The following is a 19,446-nucleotide window of genomic DNA, read 5'->3' as shown; positions in this document are numbered from 1 at the left end:
TTTTTTAAACATAAATTATAAAAATTAATTATTTAAATAAATAATTTTTTTAAAAGGACACGGCCTCCATGGAGTGTTTTTTTAAAAAAAAAAATTAAATAATTAGTTTTTAAAAAATAATTAATTTGGGAGGGTGACCCGTGACCTGTTGACCCGTTGGAAACCTTTAAATTGGAAGAATTGTTTGAAATTGATTAATTTAGGGATCCAATTGTTAATTTTTTAGGTTCAGTGGCTTGTATTATCGTGTGCAGTGCGATGGCCTATTTGACCCTTATTCCTTGTTATTATTATTATCTTTGTTGTAGAAATGTACAAATGCTCTGTGGGATGATTGTATTTAATAAAATAGAAAATTAGAGAAATGAAAAAATAGAAGAATGGAAAAATGAAAAACTGAAAGAATGGAGAAAAAAATTGAAAAAATGAGAAAATGGAAAACTGCAAATGAAAAACAGAGAAGTAAAGTAAATGACCCCTTAATCTTACATTCCGTGAACCAAACAACCCCTTAGTCTTTAATTTCAACAGATTTTGTTCAACAAGCTAGAACTTTTGCAACATCATATACCAGCAATAGAAAGTACTATACGTACGACTTTAACAAGACTATTATTATACAAAACTACAAAAGTGATGTTTACCCATAGCACATCCAATAGTGATTGCAGACACACACACAAAAAAGAAAGACTTTAACGTACACCACTGCTTTGAGGGTTATATGTGGCCTGGCTTATTAGTTATTAGCTCTGATCTGCTTAGTTTATCCCCACAAAAGCACGATGCTTAGATTCCCAGTACTCCTTGGCTTCTTGTGTCCTAGCTTTCCTTTCTTTGTGCCGTCGTTCTTTCCAATACTCCGGCAGCCTGCATGTGTATATGTACTTAGTAAGTATCATAATACAAATTAACCACAACCAACTTGATCAGATCACTTGGATCTATAGCAGCAATATACAACACTGCTTACTTTCTACTAAGCAATATACTCAGCTCCTTCATTCGCACTGCGTTTCCAAATACGCTTTCCTAATGACAAATTAAAACTATAATTAGGTTATGTGTAAGTTAAATTTCACCCTGACAGTACATGTAGAGAACCTACTTTTCGGCATAAAGGGCATTTTCGGTTTGAGTTGGCCGAGCCAAGTCCATCGATAGTGGTGACAGAGGCAGCAGAGCAAGCACACATGTAGCAGTATATGTGATTACATGAAAGGGAAACTGGATCGAACACTGTTTCCTGTTGTTCAACAAAAAGGGACAGAATAAGAAGGATCAGATGTGTTTCCAATTGAAGCATGTCCTCCATCTCAACTGAAAACTAAAAGTTTAAGCTGATAGTTGTGCTCAACACGCCCCTCATGTGCCGTGGGTTCCAAGCAACATGTGGACCATAGTCGCTTACCGGGTGACATAGATACTAAATTGAATCATGTGCTCCATCTCAACTAAAAGTTTAAGTTGATAGTTGAATTGCACATTAATGATTATATGCTCAACATTTCCTGTCTCGACTAAAAGTTTAAACTGATGATAACTGGAAAAGTACAGAAACCCTTACTAGGCAGATGGAGCAAGTGAGATCAACGTTAAGCACGGTGGAGTCTTGAAGTGTGACGGAGAGAGAAGGCGGCCCCCCGTCGTCCGCCAGAAACAACCACTGATCAAACAGCTTGGAGTTAATCTGGAGAGCCATCAACTCTAGAGCGCAGGCGGACTTCATCATCACCTGCATATCTGTACATTCAAACATCCTGTTTATAACTAACCCATTATAATACAACACTTTCTCGTACTTCTTCAAGATCCTAAGAGCAGCCTTGGATTTCATAACCCCACAGATTAATGCTGGGTTAATCTGCTCCTGCAAGGAACAACCTGCTCTCTGCTGCTTCTTCCTCCTCGGCGATTTGAAATGCTTCTGGAAAATTCTGGAAACCGGTAATGACTTGGAGATAATAACAAGGAAATCAAGAACTGGCGTGTTGAACTGCTTAACCATCTTTGTCATCTGCTTCATGCTGCTGTGAATTATTGATGAATTTTTCATTATTTCTGTACTGTGGATCATGATGATGATCAACTGATATGATCCAGCTGCTAATTAAACAATAAATGTTTAATTTCCTTTATTTCACAATCAGTAAATTGGAGATGTTGCATTTTCAAGATAAGGCATACCCTTAAAAGATCGAGTGGAATTGCATGCCATAATGGATATACTGAAGAATATATATATTTTATCACACACATGCTTAGAAAAGATTAATATATAATACTTACCCTTATGCCTTATCTGCGAAGTCGTTGTCTTTCCACTATGTTATTGGGAAAGCCGACGAGGAGGGCAAATTATGCTCGGGAACCGTGTCCACCTTAGCTTGCAAGGTGGACACAGTTTCAACTGTCATATTATAAAGGGATAAGGGTCAAATAGACCCTTGAACTATTAATGAAAGTGTAATTAGCCCCCTCAACTACAAAAAGCTTCAATTAGACACTTTAACTTGTTAAAAAATTACAATTAGATCTTTTTATAGGTTACCATCAAGTAATAAGTTAAAATTAGATGACTTGGCATCCACATATATCTTAAATGCTGACATGTAATCAAAATTTACCATTTTATTATTATTATTATTATTAAATGGTAATATATTTAAATAATTAATAATTTTTTTTTCATTATTGGTTGCAGTCTTCTTCCAGTTTGGAAACAGTCGTGCCGCCTGAGAAAAGTCCCACCGGCGGCGAACCGTTGAGGAAATTATCGTCAAGGAACAGCCGCCGTAGTCACTGCGCAAGGATTAGTCTTCGAAGCCGGTTGTAACGCAGGGATAAAGACGATAGTACAAGATAAGATGCGAAATTCACGAAGAGATTGCCCTCGATTTTGTTGAATGACATGAATACCATATCGAGGGCGACGAGGTCGCTGTTGTGTTTCGTGGGTGTGGACGGAGATGCCTGTGAAGCTGTTATTTGCCAGGTTGACCTGTTGTAGGGCTGGGAGTTGAAAGAACCAGGATTCCAAGGTTCCGGCGAACGAGTTCTGGCTGAGTTTGACGACTTACAGCTGCATCAACATGTTAAATGACGATATCTGCAAAGATCTGATCAAAGAATTGGCTTTGATTGCAAGCTCTATCAGATTCGACGGCAATGGCGGGATGGACCCCGCAAGTCTGTTGAAGCTATGATCGAGTCTTCTCAAGGTGGCGAGCGAGATCATGGAAACTGGCAACGACCCGGAGAGGGAATTTTGAGAAAGATCGAGGGTCAGAGGATTTCAGCATGGTAATGGAGGGCGGGACTGAGCCGGAGGAGATAGCTCGGAGCATAACGCTGCCATGGAAGCTTGATTTCAATAATTAAAAAAAAATTTAATTATTTAAATATATTACATGTCAGCATTTAGGATATATGTGGATGCCAAGTCACTTAATTTTAACATATTACTTGATGATAACCTATAAAAAGATCTAATTGCAATTTTTTAACAAGTTGAAGTGCCTAATTGAAGCTTTTCGTAGTTGAGGGTGCTAATTGCACTTTCATTAATAGTTCGAGGGTATATTTGAGTCTTATCCCTATTATAAATATGGAGTTCAAAAATTATATAAAGTTGGGAAAAGGGTCAAATAGGCCCTCAAACTTTAGCTTAAAAGTCAATTAGGCCCTTAAACTTTTTAAAGGTGTAATTACACCCATCAACAATTCATTTAAGTGCAATGAAGTCCAAAAACAAATTAATGACCTGCTATCACAGGTCATTAGGGTTCAGGCCACCTTCCGACGAATTTTCCGGCAAAAAAAAAAAAAAAAAAAAAAGTGACCGGCGAAATTTTCGACAAATCTGGGTCAGTTGCTGGTCACATTTTTTTTGTCGAAAAATTCGCCGGAAGTTGGCCTGAACCCTAATGACCTGTGATAGCTAGGGGTGTAAACGAGCCGAGCCGAGCCCGAGCCTGGGTAGGCTCATGCTCGTGCTCGTTAATGATAGCACTTCTCGAGCTCGAGCTCGAGCTCGAGCTCGTTCGAGCTCGTGAATTGATGCTCGAGCTCGAGCTCGAGCAGCTCGATTGTTCGAGCTCGAGTTTAGGCTCGAATTTGAGGTCAATTTTGATATCAAATTTGACCTGTTTGATTCAAAATTTAAACTACTTTGTTTTATGACTTTTATCCATACATAATTATTAAAGTATTTTAATTTCACTCCCCTAATTATTATTTTTATATACTAAATATAATATAATTATATTACATATTATATATTATATAATATATTATAAGGCTCGCGAACGGCTCGTCGAGCCGCGAGCCTACAATACCTAAGCTCGGCTCGTGCTCGTTTAATCCACGAGCTACTCGAGCTCGAGCGGAGCTCAATTTTAACCGAGTTCGAGTCGAGCGTTAACCGAACCGCTCACGAGCGACTCGCGAGCAGCTCGGCTCATTTACACCCCTAGTGATAGCAGGTCATTAACTTGTTTTTGGGTTTCACTGCACCTAAATGAATTGTTGATGGGTGTAATTGCGCCTTTAAAAAGTTTAGGGGCCTAATTGACTTTTAAGCTAAAGTTCGAGGGCCTATTTGACCCTTTTCCCTATAAAGTTCTATAATTATGAACATAGAGTTCTATAATTATGAACACAGAGTTCTGTAATTGTGAATATAATGTTAAAAAATTATGAACATAGTGTTTAGTAATTATGAACATAGAACCGCAAGGTGGACACGGTTCCACGTCATAACAATTGTATGAGGAGTTGGATAGACATTGCTAAATAAATCAAAGTTGTTTATTCTGGCTTAATTCAATGGTTTAAGAGTTATCTTAAAAAATTTACTTTAATAGTTGGGTGAGATTAGTCTAGTAGCTTAGTTTAGTATAAGTTGGAAACTCAATGTATTAAAAAAAAAAAATAAATCAAAAGTGTGTACTCCCTAGCTCAAGAAAGATATTATTAGAATGGACTCATCTCTCCTCAACTTGCAGCATTTTAGATTAGGGATAAGCTAGCGAATAAAACTATTCGAGTTGAATTCGAAAAAATATTCAATTCTATATGGATTCGCTTATTGTTGAATTCAAGCTTCAATTTTTTAAAACTATCACACTTAGAAAAAATGTCGTTTTCTATTAAGTTTTTTTTTTTATCATTCAAAAGAGTAGTTTAAAAAGTAGAGATTATTTACAACTTCTGTTTGAAAGGATTTAGGGCAGTAGAAAAATTCTCGTCTCTGATATACATGTGCATTAAATAGGTTTTGGATTGATTTTTAGTACTATATGAGTTCGGGTAAAATTCATTCATGTTGAGATATGTAGTTCTTATTTTGATTTAAATTTATAAATAGAGAAAGAAAGAAGTACCTATTGTCATTTCTAATAACATAGGTAAACATAAAATATTATATTCAGTCATAGTGTTGAATATATAGATCGCATGAATAATAGTGGTGATACTAAGATAAGTAGATATATGTGGTAATAGAGTAGGTAGCTGGTGCATGAGAGATGTATCTTCATAGGTGGTTGGGTAGATGATGTTAGAGCATTCATATCAGTTATTTTTTTTCACCGTCTTTTAAGTGACATTTAGGAAAGAGAAAGGATGACAGGAAAAAAGGGAGAAAAGAATAGAAAGAACGAGAAAAAAAACTGACAGCAAATTTTATTTAAAAAAAGCTTTATGCATTAGAATACGTGCTCAGTAAGCACGTGCTATGAACGCGCCTACTGGGCGCACTTCATGTGCTCTACGCGCAATAATGCCTTTGTTGTTTTCCCTTTTCTCTTACATTCTGGGCCCAACAAAAATACATGAATAACAGGAGAAAAATTCAAAAAAACAAAAAAATAGTCTTCCCCCATCAATGAAAAATCACCCTCCTAGTTTTTTACTATTATAAAACTCACAAAAATGTGCTAGTGTGGATGCTCTTAGTAGATAGATAACTCAATGTTATATGTAATAATAATAGCGATTATAAATGAAGTTATGTGTAATTTGTAGATGAATTATACTGTGGACCATGGTTCATGTAGCAATGTGGTCTATGAGTCAATTCCATTTAACAATATTGTTCTGTTTTCAGTTTCATTTTTCACACACACTAGTTTCATTATACCAATACCAAAATATCATTTTAATTTTACTACAGTTTCATTTAACAATATACATTATTGCATTAGCTCTATTTTGTAGTTTTATTTTCCACACACACTAGTTCAATTGTAGTAATGCTAAAGTATTATTTTAATTACACTCAAGGTTCATTTGACAATATATGTTATTATATGACTCTGAATTTTAGTTTCATTTTCCACATACACTAGTTTTATTATTTTTTTGAAACCTTGTGCTCAGATGGCATATAGTAACTCTCCCATATGGGAGGTCATGAGATCGAGCCTCTGTGGAGGCGGTGTTGACTCTTTGTGTTTTAACAGGTTGAGGTGAAATTTTGGAAGAGGGGGATTTCTTGTACGCAGTGAGCAAAGGTTTAGCCTCTGTGGTTCATGTTCAGTTGAGTTATCATAATTTACATCCTCCCAAATACTCTATTAGGTCGAAGTGTGAAAAACTCTTAGGGGTTCAACCTTTTGGAAGAATTGTATGTCTATTCAAGATTAACTGGTCGAGGGCATGAGAGTGAATTTTCTGAGAGTGACGCTACTATTTCTTATGATGGCCTCATTTTTGTAATGATAATGGTTTGGAATAAAATAAAATAACATCATTAGTCGTCCATTTAGTGGCACTGGAAAATAAATATGTCACATTCTTAATTATTCTTCAATCACCACTATACATGATGAGAATATAATTGTGTTGTATTCAATGATAATGTCTGAGAGTACATGGAGCGAATATATAGAGATGCTAGATAGAATTCTAGTCTAACACGAATAATATAGTCCTAGTCTAATATGGATAATAGAGTCCTAATAGTCCTAATACTCCCCCTCAAGCACAAGGTTGGTCAACCAAAACATTGAGCTTGCAACGGAGTAAATTAAAACGTACAGACGAAAGAGACTTAGTAAAAATATCCGCTATCTGATCTTTGGTAGAAATAAAATTAACTTGTAATTCCTTCTTCGCGACTTTATCACGAACAAAGTGGTAGTCGATCTCAATGTGCTTGGTGCGAGCATGAAACACCGGATTAGCACACAGATAAGTAGCTCCCAGATTGTCACACCAGAGTTTGGGCACAGAAGGTGGCGCAAACCCGATTTCCTTCATCAGAGAGACGAGCCAAGTAACCTCTGCAGAGACATCAGCCAGTCCTTTGTATTCAGCCTCAGTTGATGAACGAGCCACAGTACGTTGTTTTCGACAAACCCATGAGACAAGATTGGTCCCCAAAAATACAGCAAAACCACTAGTAGATTTGCGATCATCAGGATTGCCAGCCCAATCCGAATCAGAATATGCATGAATATCTAGAGAAGGAGAAGACGTAATCTTAAGACCAAGATGTAGTGTCCCATTTAAATATCGTAACACCCTCTTGAGAGCCGCTCACTCCGCAGTAGAGGGAGAGTGCATGTGTTGACATAAACGATTGACTGCATAGGAAAGATCAGGCCGAGTTACCGTAAGATATTGCAGAGCACCTGCAAAGCTGCGATACTGAGTGGGATCAGCGTATGGTACCACGGCATCAGTCTCGGCCTTCGTGGTTGAAACCGGAGTAGCCACGGGCTTGCAATCAACCATACCTGCTCGTTTTAGAATATCCTTCATGTACCGTTGTTGAGACAGAAGCATGCCATCAGACAACGGAATGGTCTCAATACCCAGAAAGAACGAGGGCACACCCATATCACGAACTTTAAACTCAAGAGCCAACTTGTCAATAAGAGCAGTCACATGAGCCGGATCAGATCCCATAACCAAAATATCATCCACATAAACCAGAAAATATAAACGAGTATTGCCATGTGAATATATAAATACAGAGACATCCGTCTTGGAAGGTGAGAAACCAGCAGAAACCAGAAAATCATGCAAACGAGTGAACCAATCACGGGGAGCTTGCTTAAGCCCATATAAAGAACGTTGAAGGAGACAAACGTGCCCGGGCATCGTTTTGTCTTCATAACCAAGGGGCTGGCGCATATAAACCGTCTCAGCGAGATTGCCATTTAGAAAAGTATTGTGTATGTCCAACTGTCGAATAGTCCATCCACGAGAAATAGCTAAAGATAAAAGAAGACGTACCGTAGTCGGTTTAACAACGGGACTAAAGGTCTCAAAGAAATCCTCGCCGGCAATTTGATTGAATCCGTTGGCAACTAACCGAGCCTTGTAACGCTCAATCGAACCATCAGCCTTTCTCTTGGTTCTAAACACCCACTTACATCCAACTACATTCATACCTGATTTAAAGGGAACAAGCCTCCATGTATTGTTGTGCACCAAGTCATTAAATTCCAAATCCATTGCATCCCGCCATTCAGGAAATTTAACCGCTTGAGTAAAACATGTAGGTTCAGGAGTAACAGCAGTAGCAGATAAAGCAACATGATCATGTGGTCCCGAACTTCTCGTATTCATTCCATGAGAGCGAACGGGTGAGGGAGCGTGACGAGACCGACCACGAGGCCGGCCTCTTGGCCGAGGAGCCGGCTGGTCCGTGACTGTTCGCTCGGACTCGGTCACGGGCTCGGCAGTAGCAGGTTGCTGGAGGTGGTGGTCAGAAGCGGCTATGGGTGCGGCAGGAGGGTCACGAGCCGTGACAATAGTCGGATCACCACCAGAAACAATTGGCGCAACACCCCATGGCTCCGGGCGTGGTTTTGGAACCTGCGAATCCACAGAAGCAACAAAAGGAAAGACAGCCTCATCGAATCGCACATGGCGAGAGATAAAACCCTTGTTAGTGTTAGTGTCTAAACAACGATAGCCACGAAAAGATGGAGGATATCCTAGAAAGACACAAGGGGATGACCGAAACTGTAGTTTGTTGCGATTATAGGGACGCAGATTTAGAAAGCACAAACACCCAAAAACACGCAGATATGAATAAGATGGAGGAGACCGATGCAAAAGATAATGAGGAGATTTATCAGATAAGACAGGAGTGGGCATTTTATTGATTAGATAAACCGCAGTTTCAAAAGCATAATCCCAAAAACAAGACAGAACAGAGGATTGAGCCATTAATGCTAGTCCCGTTTCAACAACATGCCTATGTTTACGTTCTACCCTGCCATTTTGTTCATGAGTATATGCACATGATTGCCTGTGACGAATACCTAAGGACGCAAGAGTGGAACCAAGCTTTTTATATTCTCCCCCTAAATCAGATTGAAAAGAAATAATCTTGCGAGAAAAGGAACGTTCAACTAGTGACCGAAACTTATCAAATATAGCATACAAATCAGATTTAGCACGCATGGGATAATACCACATATAACGAGTGTAATCATCCACAAACAACACAAAATATTTAAAGCCAGACGCAGAAAGTAATGGCGCAGGGCCCCAAATATTTGAATAAATTAATTCCAAAGGATGCGTACTAATAGTTTCAACACGAGACAAAGGACAACGAGAAGATTTTTCTAATTGACAAGAGGAACAGACATTGGGAAGATCACTAGAATTAAATGTACCAACAGACGAAGACGCTAGAATTTTACGTAAGACTCGAGAATGAGGATGCCCCAACCGCATGTGCCAAACGTAAGAGGACCGTGCAGCAACAAATGCAGCAGGGGAAGCAGAAGACGCAGGCCATGTGTAGAGACCCCCAGACGCATGTCCCTTAAAAAGAACCTTCTTGATCAAAATGTCTTTCACATAGAAACAAAGAGGGTGGAACTCAAAGAAAACATTATTGTCCTTTGCAAAACGCTAGACAGATAATAGAGAAGAAGAGAGACCAGGGACATGCAAAACATCATGTAACTTAAAACACATAGAATCAGTGGCTAACGAAGCAGAACCAACATTAATAATAGGCAAACCTGTACCATTGCCGACTCGCAGAGTCTCCAGGCCATCATAAATTGTCGCAGAAGTCATCAAAGAAGAATCAGGCGTTGCATGATTTGTAGCACCAGTGTCAGGGAACCACTGATGAGGACCGTTGGAATCACCATTATCACCAGAGACGGCCACATTAGCCTGAAAACCCGGAGCCCCTGAATAACGCCGAAAACAGTTGGCTCCCGTGTGACCAAAACGATCACAAATTTGACACGGATCATCACAGTGCCAAAAACAATTGGCTCCCGTGTGACCAAAACGGTCACAAATTTGACACGGATCATCATAACGCCAAACACAATTGGCTCCCGTGTGGCCGAAACCGTTACAAATTTGACACGGATCATCAACGTCACGTCGTTGACCGGACCGCTTCTGATACGATGTATCTTGGTTTGATGCCATCAGCTACTGCTACGAAGTGAGGAACATGGATGTTGGAAAAGAAAACTCTGGCTAACTGATACCAGATGAGAATATAATTGTGTTGTATTCAATGATAATGTCTGAGAGTACAGGGAGCGAATATATAGAGATGCTAGATAGAATCCTAGTCTAACACGAATAATATAGTCCTAGTCGAATATGGATAATAGAATCCTAATAGTCCTAATATGGATAACGTATGTTCACCATATTTTAATTCGGCGCAATATTATATATCCTTTTATTTTTTACTCTATTTTTTTTTTCAAGATAACACAGACGTATAAAATGTTATAATGAATGCAAAAAAGAAATGTAGATCACAATTTTTATTTCTTTTATTAAAAAAAATCAACAAAACCAAAACATGTATTATAAAATTTACTCATTATCATTTTTCGGATAGACAAACCGGCGGCAATATTCTATGCACCTCAACTAGGATAACAGGATATTCTTTTGTGTATGAATATTCCTTAATAATGGACTTAGTTGGGTACGCAATGCTGTTACTCTCAAGTTATGTGGGATGGGAACTGTGAATTTACTTAGGCCCTGTTTGACAAATGGCTGTTAGCTGTTAGCTGATTGAGTTAATTAAAGGTCGGGTATAATTAGTTGAGACAAATTATGTTGTGCATCTGTATGCACCGTACATGGTGCATACGGATGCAAAAACGATATCGTTTTGCATCAAAACGCGCGTCCTACTTAAAAAAAAAAAAATCAGTTTCAATTTCCAGCAACAACATTATGTTATTCATTTTTTAATTCATTCATTCTGGATTTTTAGTTATGAAATTCTAGATGTGTAGTTATGAAGTTATGGATGTGTAGTTGTAGGAACCGTTGGTAGAAGAAACAAATAATAATCAAATAAAATATGATTATTATTTTCTGGAAAGAAGGGAAGAAAAAGGCTAATGTTTGGTGTTGGGTTTTTGCAAGGGTCAAGTGAGCACTCTTTCCTTAAAACCTTATTTGCCACATCCCAAAGATGCTAGGAGCGTTGTGGCCTAGGCTTCCCAGGATAAAACTTGTTAGTGATTCAATGTTCGAGCACTCAAACAAGGAATCCGGCGAGCAACTGACCAAGACACGGTTATGAACACAATAGACTAAAGAAGGAGTAGAAGCAGAGAGGTTTTGAGGCTAAAAGATGAACTTTCGTGTTCTATATTTTCTGTGTAAATCTCTACTGCCTCTACCCTCTCTTATATAGGGTTGAAGGATTAAATAGCTTTTATTAGGGCACTTTAAAGCTGGCTCTCCAACAGCTATAACAGCAGGCCACTACATGAGAATTGAATTCAGAATTCAAAATTGAAGTTAATATGATATTAATTTCGTAACAGATGAATTCAACCCCCATAACAGTCAGAACTTTCGGGTTCCAGACCGTTGGCGTACAGGGTTCGGTCTCAACTTTCGACCTCACCCAGTTTCGGCCTTTATACTACAAGTGGGAGCCGAAACTACAAGTGGCGGCAGCCCGCAATGCCAGCCAATTTCCGGACGACATTCGTGCCCGCAGGTGCCGGCGCACACGAGCTCGGGCTTGAATCAAGCCTTTTTTCTATCAGGTTTTGAGGCTAAAAGATGAACTTTCGTGTTCTATATTTTCTGTGTAAATCTCTACTGCCTCTACCCTCTCTTATATAGGGTTGAAGGATTAAACAGCTTTTATTAGGGCACTTTAAAGCTGGCTCTCCAACAGCTATAACAGCAGGCCACTACCTGAGAATTGAATTCAGTATTCAAAATTGGAGTTAATAGGATATTAATTCCGTAACAGATGAATTCAACCCCCATAACAGTCAGAACTTTCGGGTTCCAGACCGTTGGCGTACATGGTTCGGTCTCAACTTTCGACCTCACCCAGTTTCGGCCTTTATACTACAAGTGGGAGCTGAAACTACAAGTGGCGGCAGCCCGCAATTTCTACAAGCTTAAAAAGAGCTCTTGTATATAAGGGGGGAAATCTTCATTCCAAAGCAATGTGGGACAAAAGTCACTTTTTCCCTTCATTTTCCAACTCAAATGTGTCTACTTTGAGAATCAATATCTCATTCACCCATTATCCGTTTTGAGCGTACAATATATCGATCTCTTCGTCTCACTACGAAGAATCCGAATCCACTTTGACCCGACCCAAATCGGAAGTGGACCCACTTGATAATTGTACCACAAAATAGTCACTTAACATGCCATTTTTTCCAACAGTAGTTATGCAATTCTGGATTTATAGTTATGAAGTTATGGATGTGTAGTTGCAATTCTGGATGTATAGTTATGAAGTTATGGATGTGTAGTTATGCAATTCTGGATGTATAGTTATGAAATTATGAATCTACAGTATAAATTTTTTTTAATGTTAATGGCTCTATTACATTGTAGTATCTGTTCATATACTTTCTCAACCTACTGAAACACAAAGAACCAATAACACCTCAACTGAGGCACGAACTCACAATCTTCCAAATGGAAGTCCAACCCGGGTACCATTAAACCACATAGTCTTGGTAATCTACAGTATAAATTTTATAAATCTAAACTATAGAAATTATGAATCTACAATTTAGAAATTATGGATTTATAGTTTAGAAATTCATCTGAACCTACAGTATAGAAATTATGAATCTGCAGTATAGAAATTATGAATGTATAGCGTGTCCACCATGCACATGGTGAACACGGGTCCATAGCATAATTTGCCATATAATATTCATCAAACTAAATTGCAGGCCCAAAACATAACAATAACATGATAGAATCATTATTGTTCTTATTGTTATTTAATAAAAAAAAAAAAAAAAAAACCAAAAAAATATTTTTAAAAAGATTTTTTTTTTTTTTTTGGGCACGGTCCATCTCATTAAAACAAATAGGCTCAATTTAATTTGTTTTGTTTCGTTGAACGAATTGGGCCGGTCCAGCCCAACAAAAACAATCAATCTCTTTTGATCCTTCAATGAGCCCAACAACATAGATAGGTCCAAACAATAATCCATATATATACATTCATTCTATGAATGGTGATATTGCTTTCGAAAAGTTATATCATGGACCGCGGTGCATGTGCACCGCGATAAAAAATGGCGTCGTTTCTTTAACTAAAGAAATGGCGCGCCGTTACAGTTAACGGAATGTGTATTTTTTGTGTATTAATTACCAACTGAAACTACAGTGTATCTAAATTGACACTCTCTCACGTATTATTTTTATATTATCAAGTGAAACTGCAATTGAAATGAAATAAAATGAAACTGTAGTTGTAATGAAACTACAGTGTATACAAAATGAAACTGAATAACAATTTCACATATTTGAGCGTATATTACCCAGCGAAACTGTAGTTATATCAAAATGTACTGTAATTGTGTTGAAATGAAACTACAGTGTATATAAAATGAAATTGAATAAGATTTCACATATTTGAGTGTATATTATGCAATGAAGCTGTAGTTATATCGGAATGATCATGTAGTTGTGTTTTAATGAAACTATAGTGTATATAAAATAAAATTAAATAACATTTTCACATATTTGAGTGTATAAATATCGAATGAAACTGTAGTTATATTGAAATGAAACTGTAGTTATATTGAAATGAAACTGTAGTTGTGTTGAACTGAAACTGCAGTATATACAAAATGAAACTGAATAACATAGTTACTTTTTGCGGAACGAGAAAAACTGGTGTCATTTCTTTCATTAAACAAAACGACATCATTTTGAAACTCTGTGCATAATCGATTATGCACCGCGATCCACGATATAATTTGCCATTGCTTTCTATATTTAAACACAAAAACAACCATATTCATGTACACAAAAGGCATACAAATTATATAGTAGAAGCAAATGCATATTAAAACATACGAATTGCATATATCATATATCAATTATGAAGAAAAAAATGCATATTCGAGTAAAAGGGCATTTGTACTGTTCACAATAATTAAGCGTGTTGATAATGTGTTGTGGGAGATTATGCCCGATGGCCTTTAGCTCTTAACCGATGAATATTGCAGAATAGATGATATTGAAAAGAAGAGAGAAAGAAGATATGTAGAGATAAAGTAACAATTCTTATTCATCGTTAATATTACAAGAAGATACAAGCACATATATATTGTACAAGGTAATAAAGGTGTACTTAATGGTAATAATTATATACCATTTATAACTGTTATAAAATAGGTAATAATGTCCACAACAACGTAATCCTTTATATAATAAAGCTATATGGTTTTGGGAAATAATTAATGTTATAATTAATGCCATAACATCCTTTATTATAAAAAAAAAATGAGAAAGCACAACATTTAAAAAATAAAATAGCTATATATTATATAATCATATAAAAAATATACTTTTGAAAAATAAAATAGCTATATATTATATAATAATCATATAAAAAATGTGTTCAATTAGAGTTTAAATTTACACATACAAAATTTGAAATTTGCTTTCCAAATGTAATTATCTTAGTTATTATTCGTATTGTGAAAATTATAATATAGATGAAATACAATTAAGAATAAATCAATGTAATTATGTAAATTCTCTCTATAAGTTTATTTGAATATGCACATAATTAGAGATTATATTAACCATACAAAATTTTAATTTTAATTTTAATTTTAATTTGGAAAAATTGTAAAAAATGCCCCTTTATAATATGCCAATTATCAATGTCACCCCTGAATTATGAGTGGTGTAAATGTTGCCCCTCAATTATCAAAATGGTGCACATATAGCCCCTCCCGTAACGGATATGTGGTTCCCCACCGCTGTACATCGCAGGTATTTCCAATCGAGGGAGGGAAAAAACAACTAAATTACATATTTACTCCGACTTAACGGTGCCGTACACTAACGAGGAACCACATGTCCGTTACGGGAGGGGCTATATGTGCACCATTTTGATAATTGAGGGGCAACATTTACACCACTCATAATTCAGGGGTGACATTGATAATTGACATATTATAAAGGGACATTTTTTACAATTTTCCCTTTTAATTTTAATTGTAATTTTGTATTCTATAAAAATAATAAATACTTGACCAATGGAAGCTCAAAAATATTATTATATTAAATAATTTAAAATATTTTAATTTTTCTATTTTTTATTTATATTTATAATAACATAATTTTTTCCCGTGCATCGCGCGGGTGAATTACTAGTGTTTATAACAATCTAAAACTTTTGCCAAATTAAATGGGATAAAGGTACCAGGACTATGTGGTCCAATGGTACCCGGGTTGGACTTCCATGTAGAAGGTTATGAGTTTGAGCCTTCGTGGAGGCATTATTAGCTCTTTGTGTTTCAGTAGGTTGAGAAAGTATATGAACAGATACTACAATGTAATAGAGCTAGTAGCATTCAAAAAAAAAAAATGGGATAAAGGTAAAAGATTTAATTTCAAATTTGGTCCCTTAACTATTCCATTTTTATTTTTGGTTATTAAATTTAAATTTATTTGATGTTAAAACTTAAAAGTAAAGTATTTTTTTAATAGTAGGAAAATTAAAAATAGCATATTAGTCTGTTTTTAAATTTTAATAGTTGAGAGATTGATGAGTTTAAAAGTCGTAGACCAAAGTTATTAGTTATACCATAGTCGTAGGATCAAAAGTGTAAATTTTTATTATTTTTTTTTATATTTTGAATTCAACAACAACAACAAAAAAATTGCAAGATCCACCAACCCGCGTGAAGCAGGCTAAGATTTCATGAATCCTTGTCGACGAACCGACCCACAAAAACCCGTCAAAAATTAAGCCCGCGGTAGTGCGGGCGGGCCCGTCTTGACATTACTACCCTCATGTAGAGACAAAGGAGTGTAGGGACCACTTTCAATCGTGTTTGGACAGGTAGGGTAGCACTAGAAGTGTAGAATTTAGAAGTAGAAGTAGAAGTAGAAGTAGAAGTATACAAAAACCGGAATTGATGCTCGCTCGCCACGACTCTCACCACCACGCACTCACGCAGACGCAGAATCCAAGAAACGGCGTGAGATCAGATGTCGTCTACTGTAGAGAGCCTGTGGAGATCAGTAACGGGTTCCAATCCCGACCCGTCAGACTACTCGGGGATTGAGTTCTGGTCCAACCCGGAGCGGGCCGGGTGGCTAACCAAGCAAGGCGAGTACATCAAGACCTGGCGCCGTCGTTGGTTTGTTCTCAAGCAGGGAAAGCTTCTGTGGTTCAAAGACCCCGCCTCCGCCTCCACTCCCGACGCCGTCCCGCGCGGCGTCGTCGCCGTCAACGAGTGCCTTACCGTCAAGGGCGCCGAGGACGTCCTCCACAAGCCCTTTTCTTTCGAGCTCTCCACTAGCCGCGACACCATGTACTTCATCGCCCACTCCGAGAAGGAGAAGGAGGACTGGATCAATTCCATCGGCCGCTCCATCGTTCAGCACTCCAGATCTCTCGCCGACTCTGAGGTCGTCGATTACGATAGCAGGCAGCCCGTAGTTTGACAAGGTATTCTATTTCTCCTTTTCAAACCAATTTTATCTCAATCATTTTAATTATTCCAACAATTAATTAATTGTTTGTTTTTTAAATTTAATTTTATAAATGTTCTAGTTGTTCAAAGTAATAGGAACATATGTTCCCTTTCTTGTGGATGAAAATTTCCTTCAAGTTATTCAAATGCACTGTGATCCCACTTGATTAATTGTTATTATGGTATATATGAATTATGGTTGTGGATTGTGAATAATCAATCAACTTTGAAGTTAGTAATGGATTAGTGTTCTATGTAGTCCATAATGTTTACATGTACATTAAACACTACTTGGATCTAAAGCAGAAGGGATGTATACTTTGTTGTGTACTTGATCAGTGAACAGGGAGGGAATTTATGTTGGTTAATTTGTCTTCATGTTCACTATTTTTTAGTTTTGAGTCTTCAAAGAATGATTTTCTACGTTTTTTATTCTTTGAAATGGGATTATCTACATGTTACCTGGGCTGGTTTTCAGTTTACTATGGACTTTCTAGTGAGATTAGTCCTAACACTATGCTGTGAGAGATTTAAACCTCGAGAGATCTTGCCAATTGGTTGCTAGTAGATAAATCATAGAATTTAGCCATTTTTTTAAAACGGTGGTACCACAAGTGACCCACAATCCCATTCTAGTTGGCCCCAAAGGATTAATGCTGAATGCCAGTGCCATAAAGAATCAGGTAGCAGGATATTAAATCAATGGCTCACACTGATTCAAACTTTTCCCCTTCTTGGATATTTTGAGGTGCTAAGACGCATCATCCCTTTCAGCTTATTCAGTGACGTGTTAGTGTCAACCTTTTGTATTAAGTGGATCTTTGCTTTTAAATAAGTTGTGGGTTTCTAATGAGACTGATTCGTAATGCTGAAGATCTCGTTAAGACTGTTAATTCATTTCTAAGAGAGACATTTGTTAAACTTTAGCAATTAGCATTCTGGCATCTGCATCTCCATCCCTGTTGCCATATAATAATTAGCTTATGGTATAATATTGTTGTTGAGTTTGCATTATGTTTCACTGATAATTTAACCTCTGGCACCAAAAGGGTAGAGGGTTGCACACTCTATAATGAGCATTGATCACTTGTGGGAAGTTGTTAATTTGTTATAGTTTATTTTGCAGATAAACATTGCGAATGGATGATCTTGCAAGTGTACCAGTTGTTTGAGACTCGAGTCATCTGGCGCCGGGAGTGTTTTCTTTTGTTATTAGTTAACGACTTAACGTGGTAGATGGTGTATGGAAATGTGTATTGATCGCGTAGAGTAGGTCTAGTTCAAGTAATGGAACAGTGGTTACGGGTTCTTGAATTGTTATTTGTCAAATTGCTTTTCTTCAACTGAGAGGTCATCACAGCTTGGATGAATCCGAAACTAAACAATTTCCTCTGCCTTTCTCTCATATTATAAAGGTATAAATATACATTCTTTTAATTTTTTTCTCCAAAAATGAAAGATTAGAGATAAAACAGATAAAGAATATGTTTATTTGTAATTTTTTTTTTTTAATTTAAAAAATTTCCATCATATTAGGGTTTAGGTGAGGCAAGTATCTAATTTTACCTGCTTGTTATCATCTCTATTCAAGATAGTAATTGGTATTAATGTATTATTATTATGATTAGAACCATTGAGATTTAGGAATGGTGTTAGCTTATTGTGTTAATTAGAGGGTATTAACTATGTGTTAATTAGAGGGTATAACTAGTTGATAACATTAGTTGATTGTAGAAAAATTTTTGGTAAATTAGTTGTTAGCTGATAGCTGTTTGATATAATTTTTTTTCTCAAAAAGCTAATTTAATATGTTGTTTTGAATAGTTTTTTGAATTTTAGCATTTTGGAGTATAAAAAGCTAATTAATCAAATATTTATATTGATTTTTAAATCAAGTCAAACAATTAATAATGGTTAAATAAGTCAATATTGATAGTAATGGTTAAATAAGTTAATATTGACATATACGCTAATTATTTTACCAAACAGGGCCTTAATATATTGGATATATTTTGATTAATTGGGAATCAACTTATTATTATCATACATATATCATATATGAGAGTTGTTTTCCAAGAGGCTGTTGCTCCGTATATATACAATATACTGAACCATCATGAACAAAAAAATATGCAAACAATATTGCCATGTTAGAAGCATTTCCATCTCGATGTCGACCGATGACAGATGGATCTGATGATACCTTGGATAAAGAACTTAGATCACGTGACAATGTAAATTTTGGTCCCTAAAACAAGATTATTGAATGATACATATTGACAGTCAGGAGAAATTGTTTTTTTTTTTTTTTTTTTTTAAGTTACTGGCTCTATTACATGTAGTATCTGTTCATATACTTTCTAACCTACTGAAACATAAAGAACCAATAACGCCTCCACTGAGGCTTGAACTCATAATCTTCCAAATGGAAGTCCAACCCGGGTACCATTAGACCACATAGTCCTGGTAGTCAGGAGAAATT

The 19,446-nt window shown here is 36.6% G+C and overlaps 2 protein-coding genes across 4 annotated transcripts; one reads left to right on the top strand and one right to left on the bottom strand.

Moving 5' to 3' along the window:
• Nucleotides 1-479: 479 nt before the first annotated feature.
• Nucleotides 480-2,215, bottom strand: LOC109182673 (E3 ubiquitin-protein ligase BAH1-like). 2 transcript variants are annotated; one of them, XM_019332824.1, is made up of 5 exons: nt 1,791-2,215; nt 1,568-1,760; nt 1,109-1,246; nt 974-1,032; nt 480-870 (listed from the first exon to the last, which is right to left on the bottom strand). In XM_019332824.1, the coding sequence occupies exons 1-5, from the start codon at nt 2,075-2,077 to the stop codon at nt 762-764; spliced, it is 786 nt and encodes a 261-aa protein (XP_019188369.1). In that variant the 5' UTR covers nt 2,078-2,215; the 3' UTR covers nt 480-761. The 2 variants fall into 2 exon arrangements, with proteins under 2 accessions (XP_019188369.1, XP_019188368.1); XM_019332823.1 differs by having other exon boundaries at nt 1,568-2,215.
• Nucleotides 2,216-16,381: 14,166 nt separating this feature from the next.
• Nucleotides 16,382-18,406, top strand: LOC109182510 (pleckstrin homology domain-containing protein 1-like). Of its 2 annotated transcripts, none has more exons than XM_019332637.1 (2): nt 16,382-16,939; nt 18,079-18,406. In XM_019332637.1, the coding sequence occupies exon 1, from the start codon at nt 16,477-16,479 to the stop codon at nt 16,933-16,935; it is 459 nt and encodes a 152-aa protein (XP_019188182.1). In that variant the 5' UTR covers nt 16,382-16,476; the 3' UTR covers nt 16,936-16,939; nt 18,079-18,406. The 2 variants fall into 2 exon arrangements, with proteins under 2 accessions (XP_019188182.1, XP_019188181.1); XM_019332636.1 differs by having other exon boundaries at nt 16,383-16,939; nt 18,091-18,406.
• The last annotated feature ends 1,040 nt before the right edge of the window (nt 18,407-19,446 follow it).

The sequence above is a fragment of the Ipomoea nil genome, unplaced genomic scaffold (genome assembly GCF_001879475.1).
Source record: "Ipomoea nil cultivar Tokyo-kokei standard unplaced genomic scaffold, Asagao_1.1 scaffold1074, whole genome shotgun sequence".
In the NCBI taxonomy this organism is placed as follows: domain Eukaryota; kingdom Viridiplantae; phylum Streptophyta; class Magnoliopsida; order Solanales; family Convolvulaceae; genus Ipomoea; species Ipomoea nil.
Note: the sequence above shows the minus strand (reverse complement) of the source record. Positions and strands in the feature narration are given on the sequence as shown.

Bases quoted from the DNA above. Each gene is read 5' to 3' on its own strand.
- LOC109182673 (XM_019332823.1), bottom strand. From the start codon at position 2,077: ATGATCCACAGTACAGAAATAATGAAAAATTCATCAATAATTCACAGC. The intron at 1,247-1,567 runs GTAAGGGTTTCT...GTTGAACAACAG, and splicing joins TCACTTGCTCCATCTGCCTA to GAAACAGTGTTCGATCCAGT. The intron at 1,033-1,108 runs GTAGGTTCTCTA...ATTTGTCATTAG, and splicing joins AATGCCCTTTATGCCGAAAA to GAAAGCGTATTTGGAAACGC.
- LOC109182510 (XM_019332637.1), top strand. From the start codon at position 16,477: ATGTCGTCTACTGTAGAGAGCCTGTGGAGATCAGTAACGGGTTCCAAT.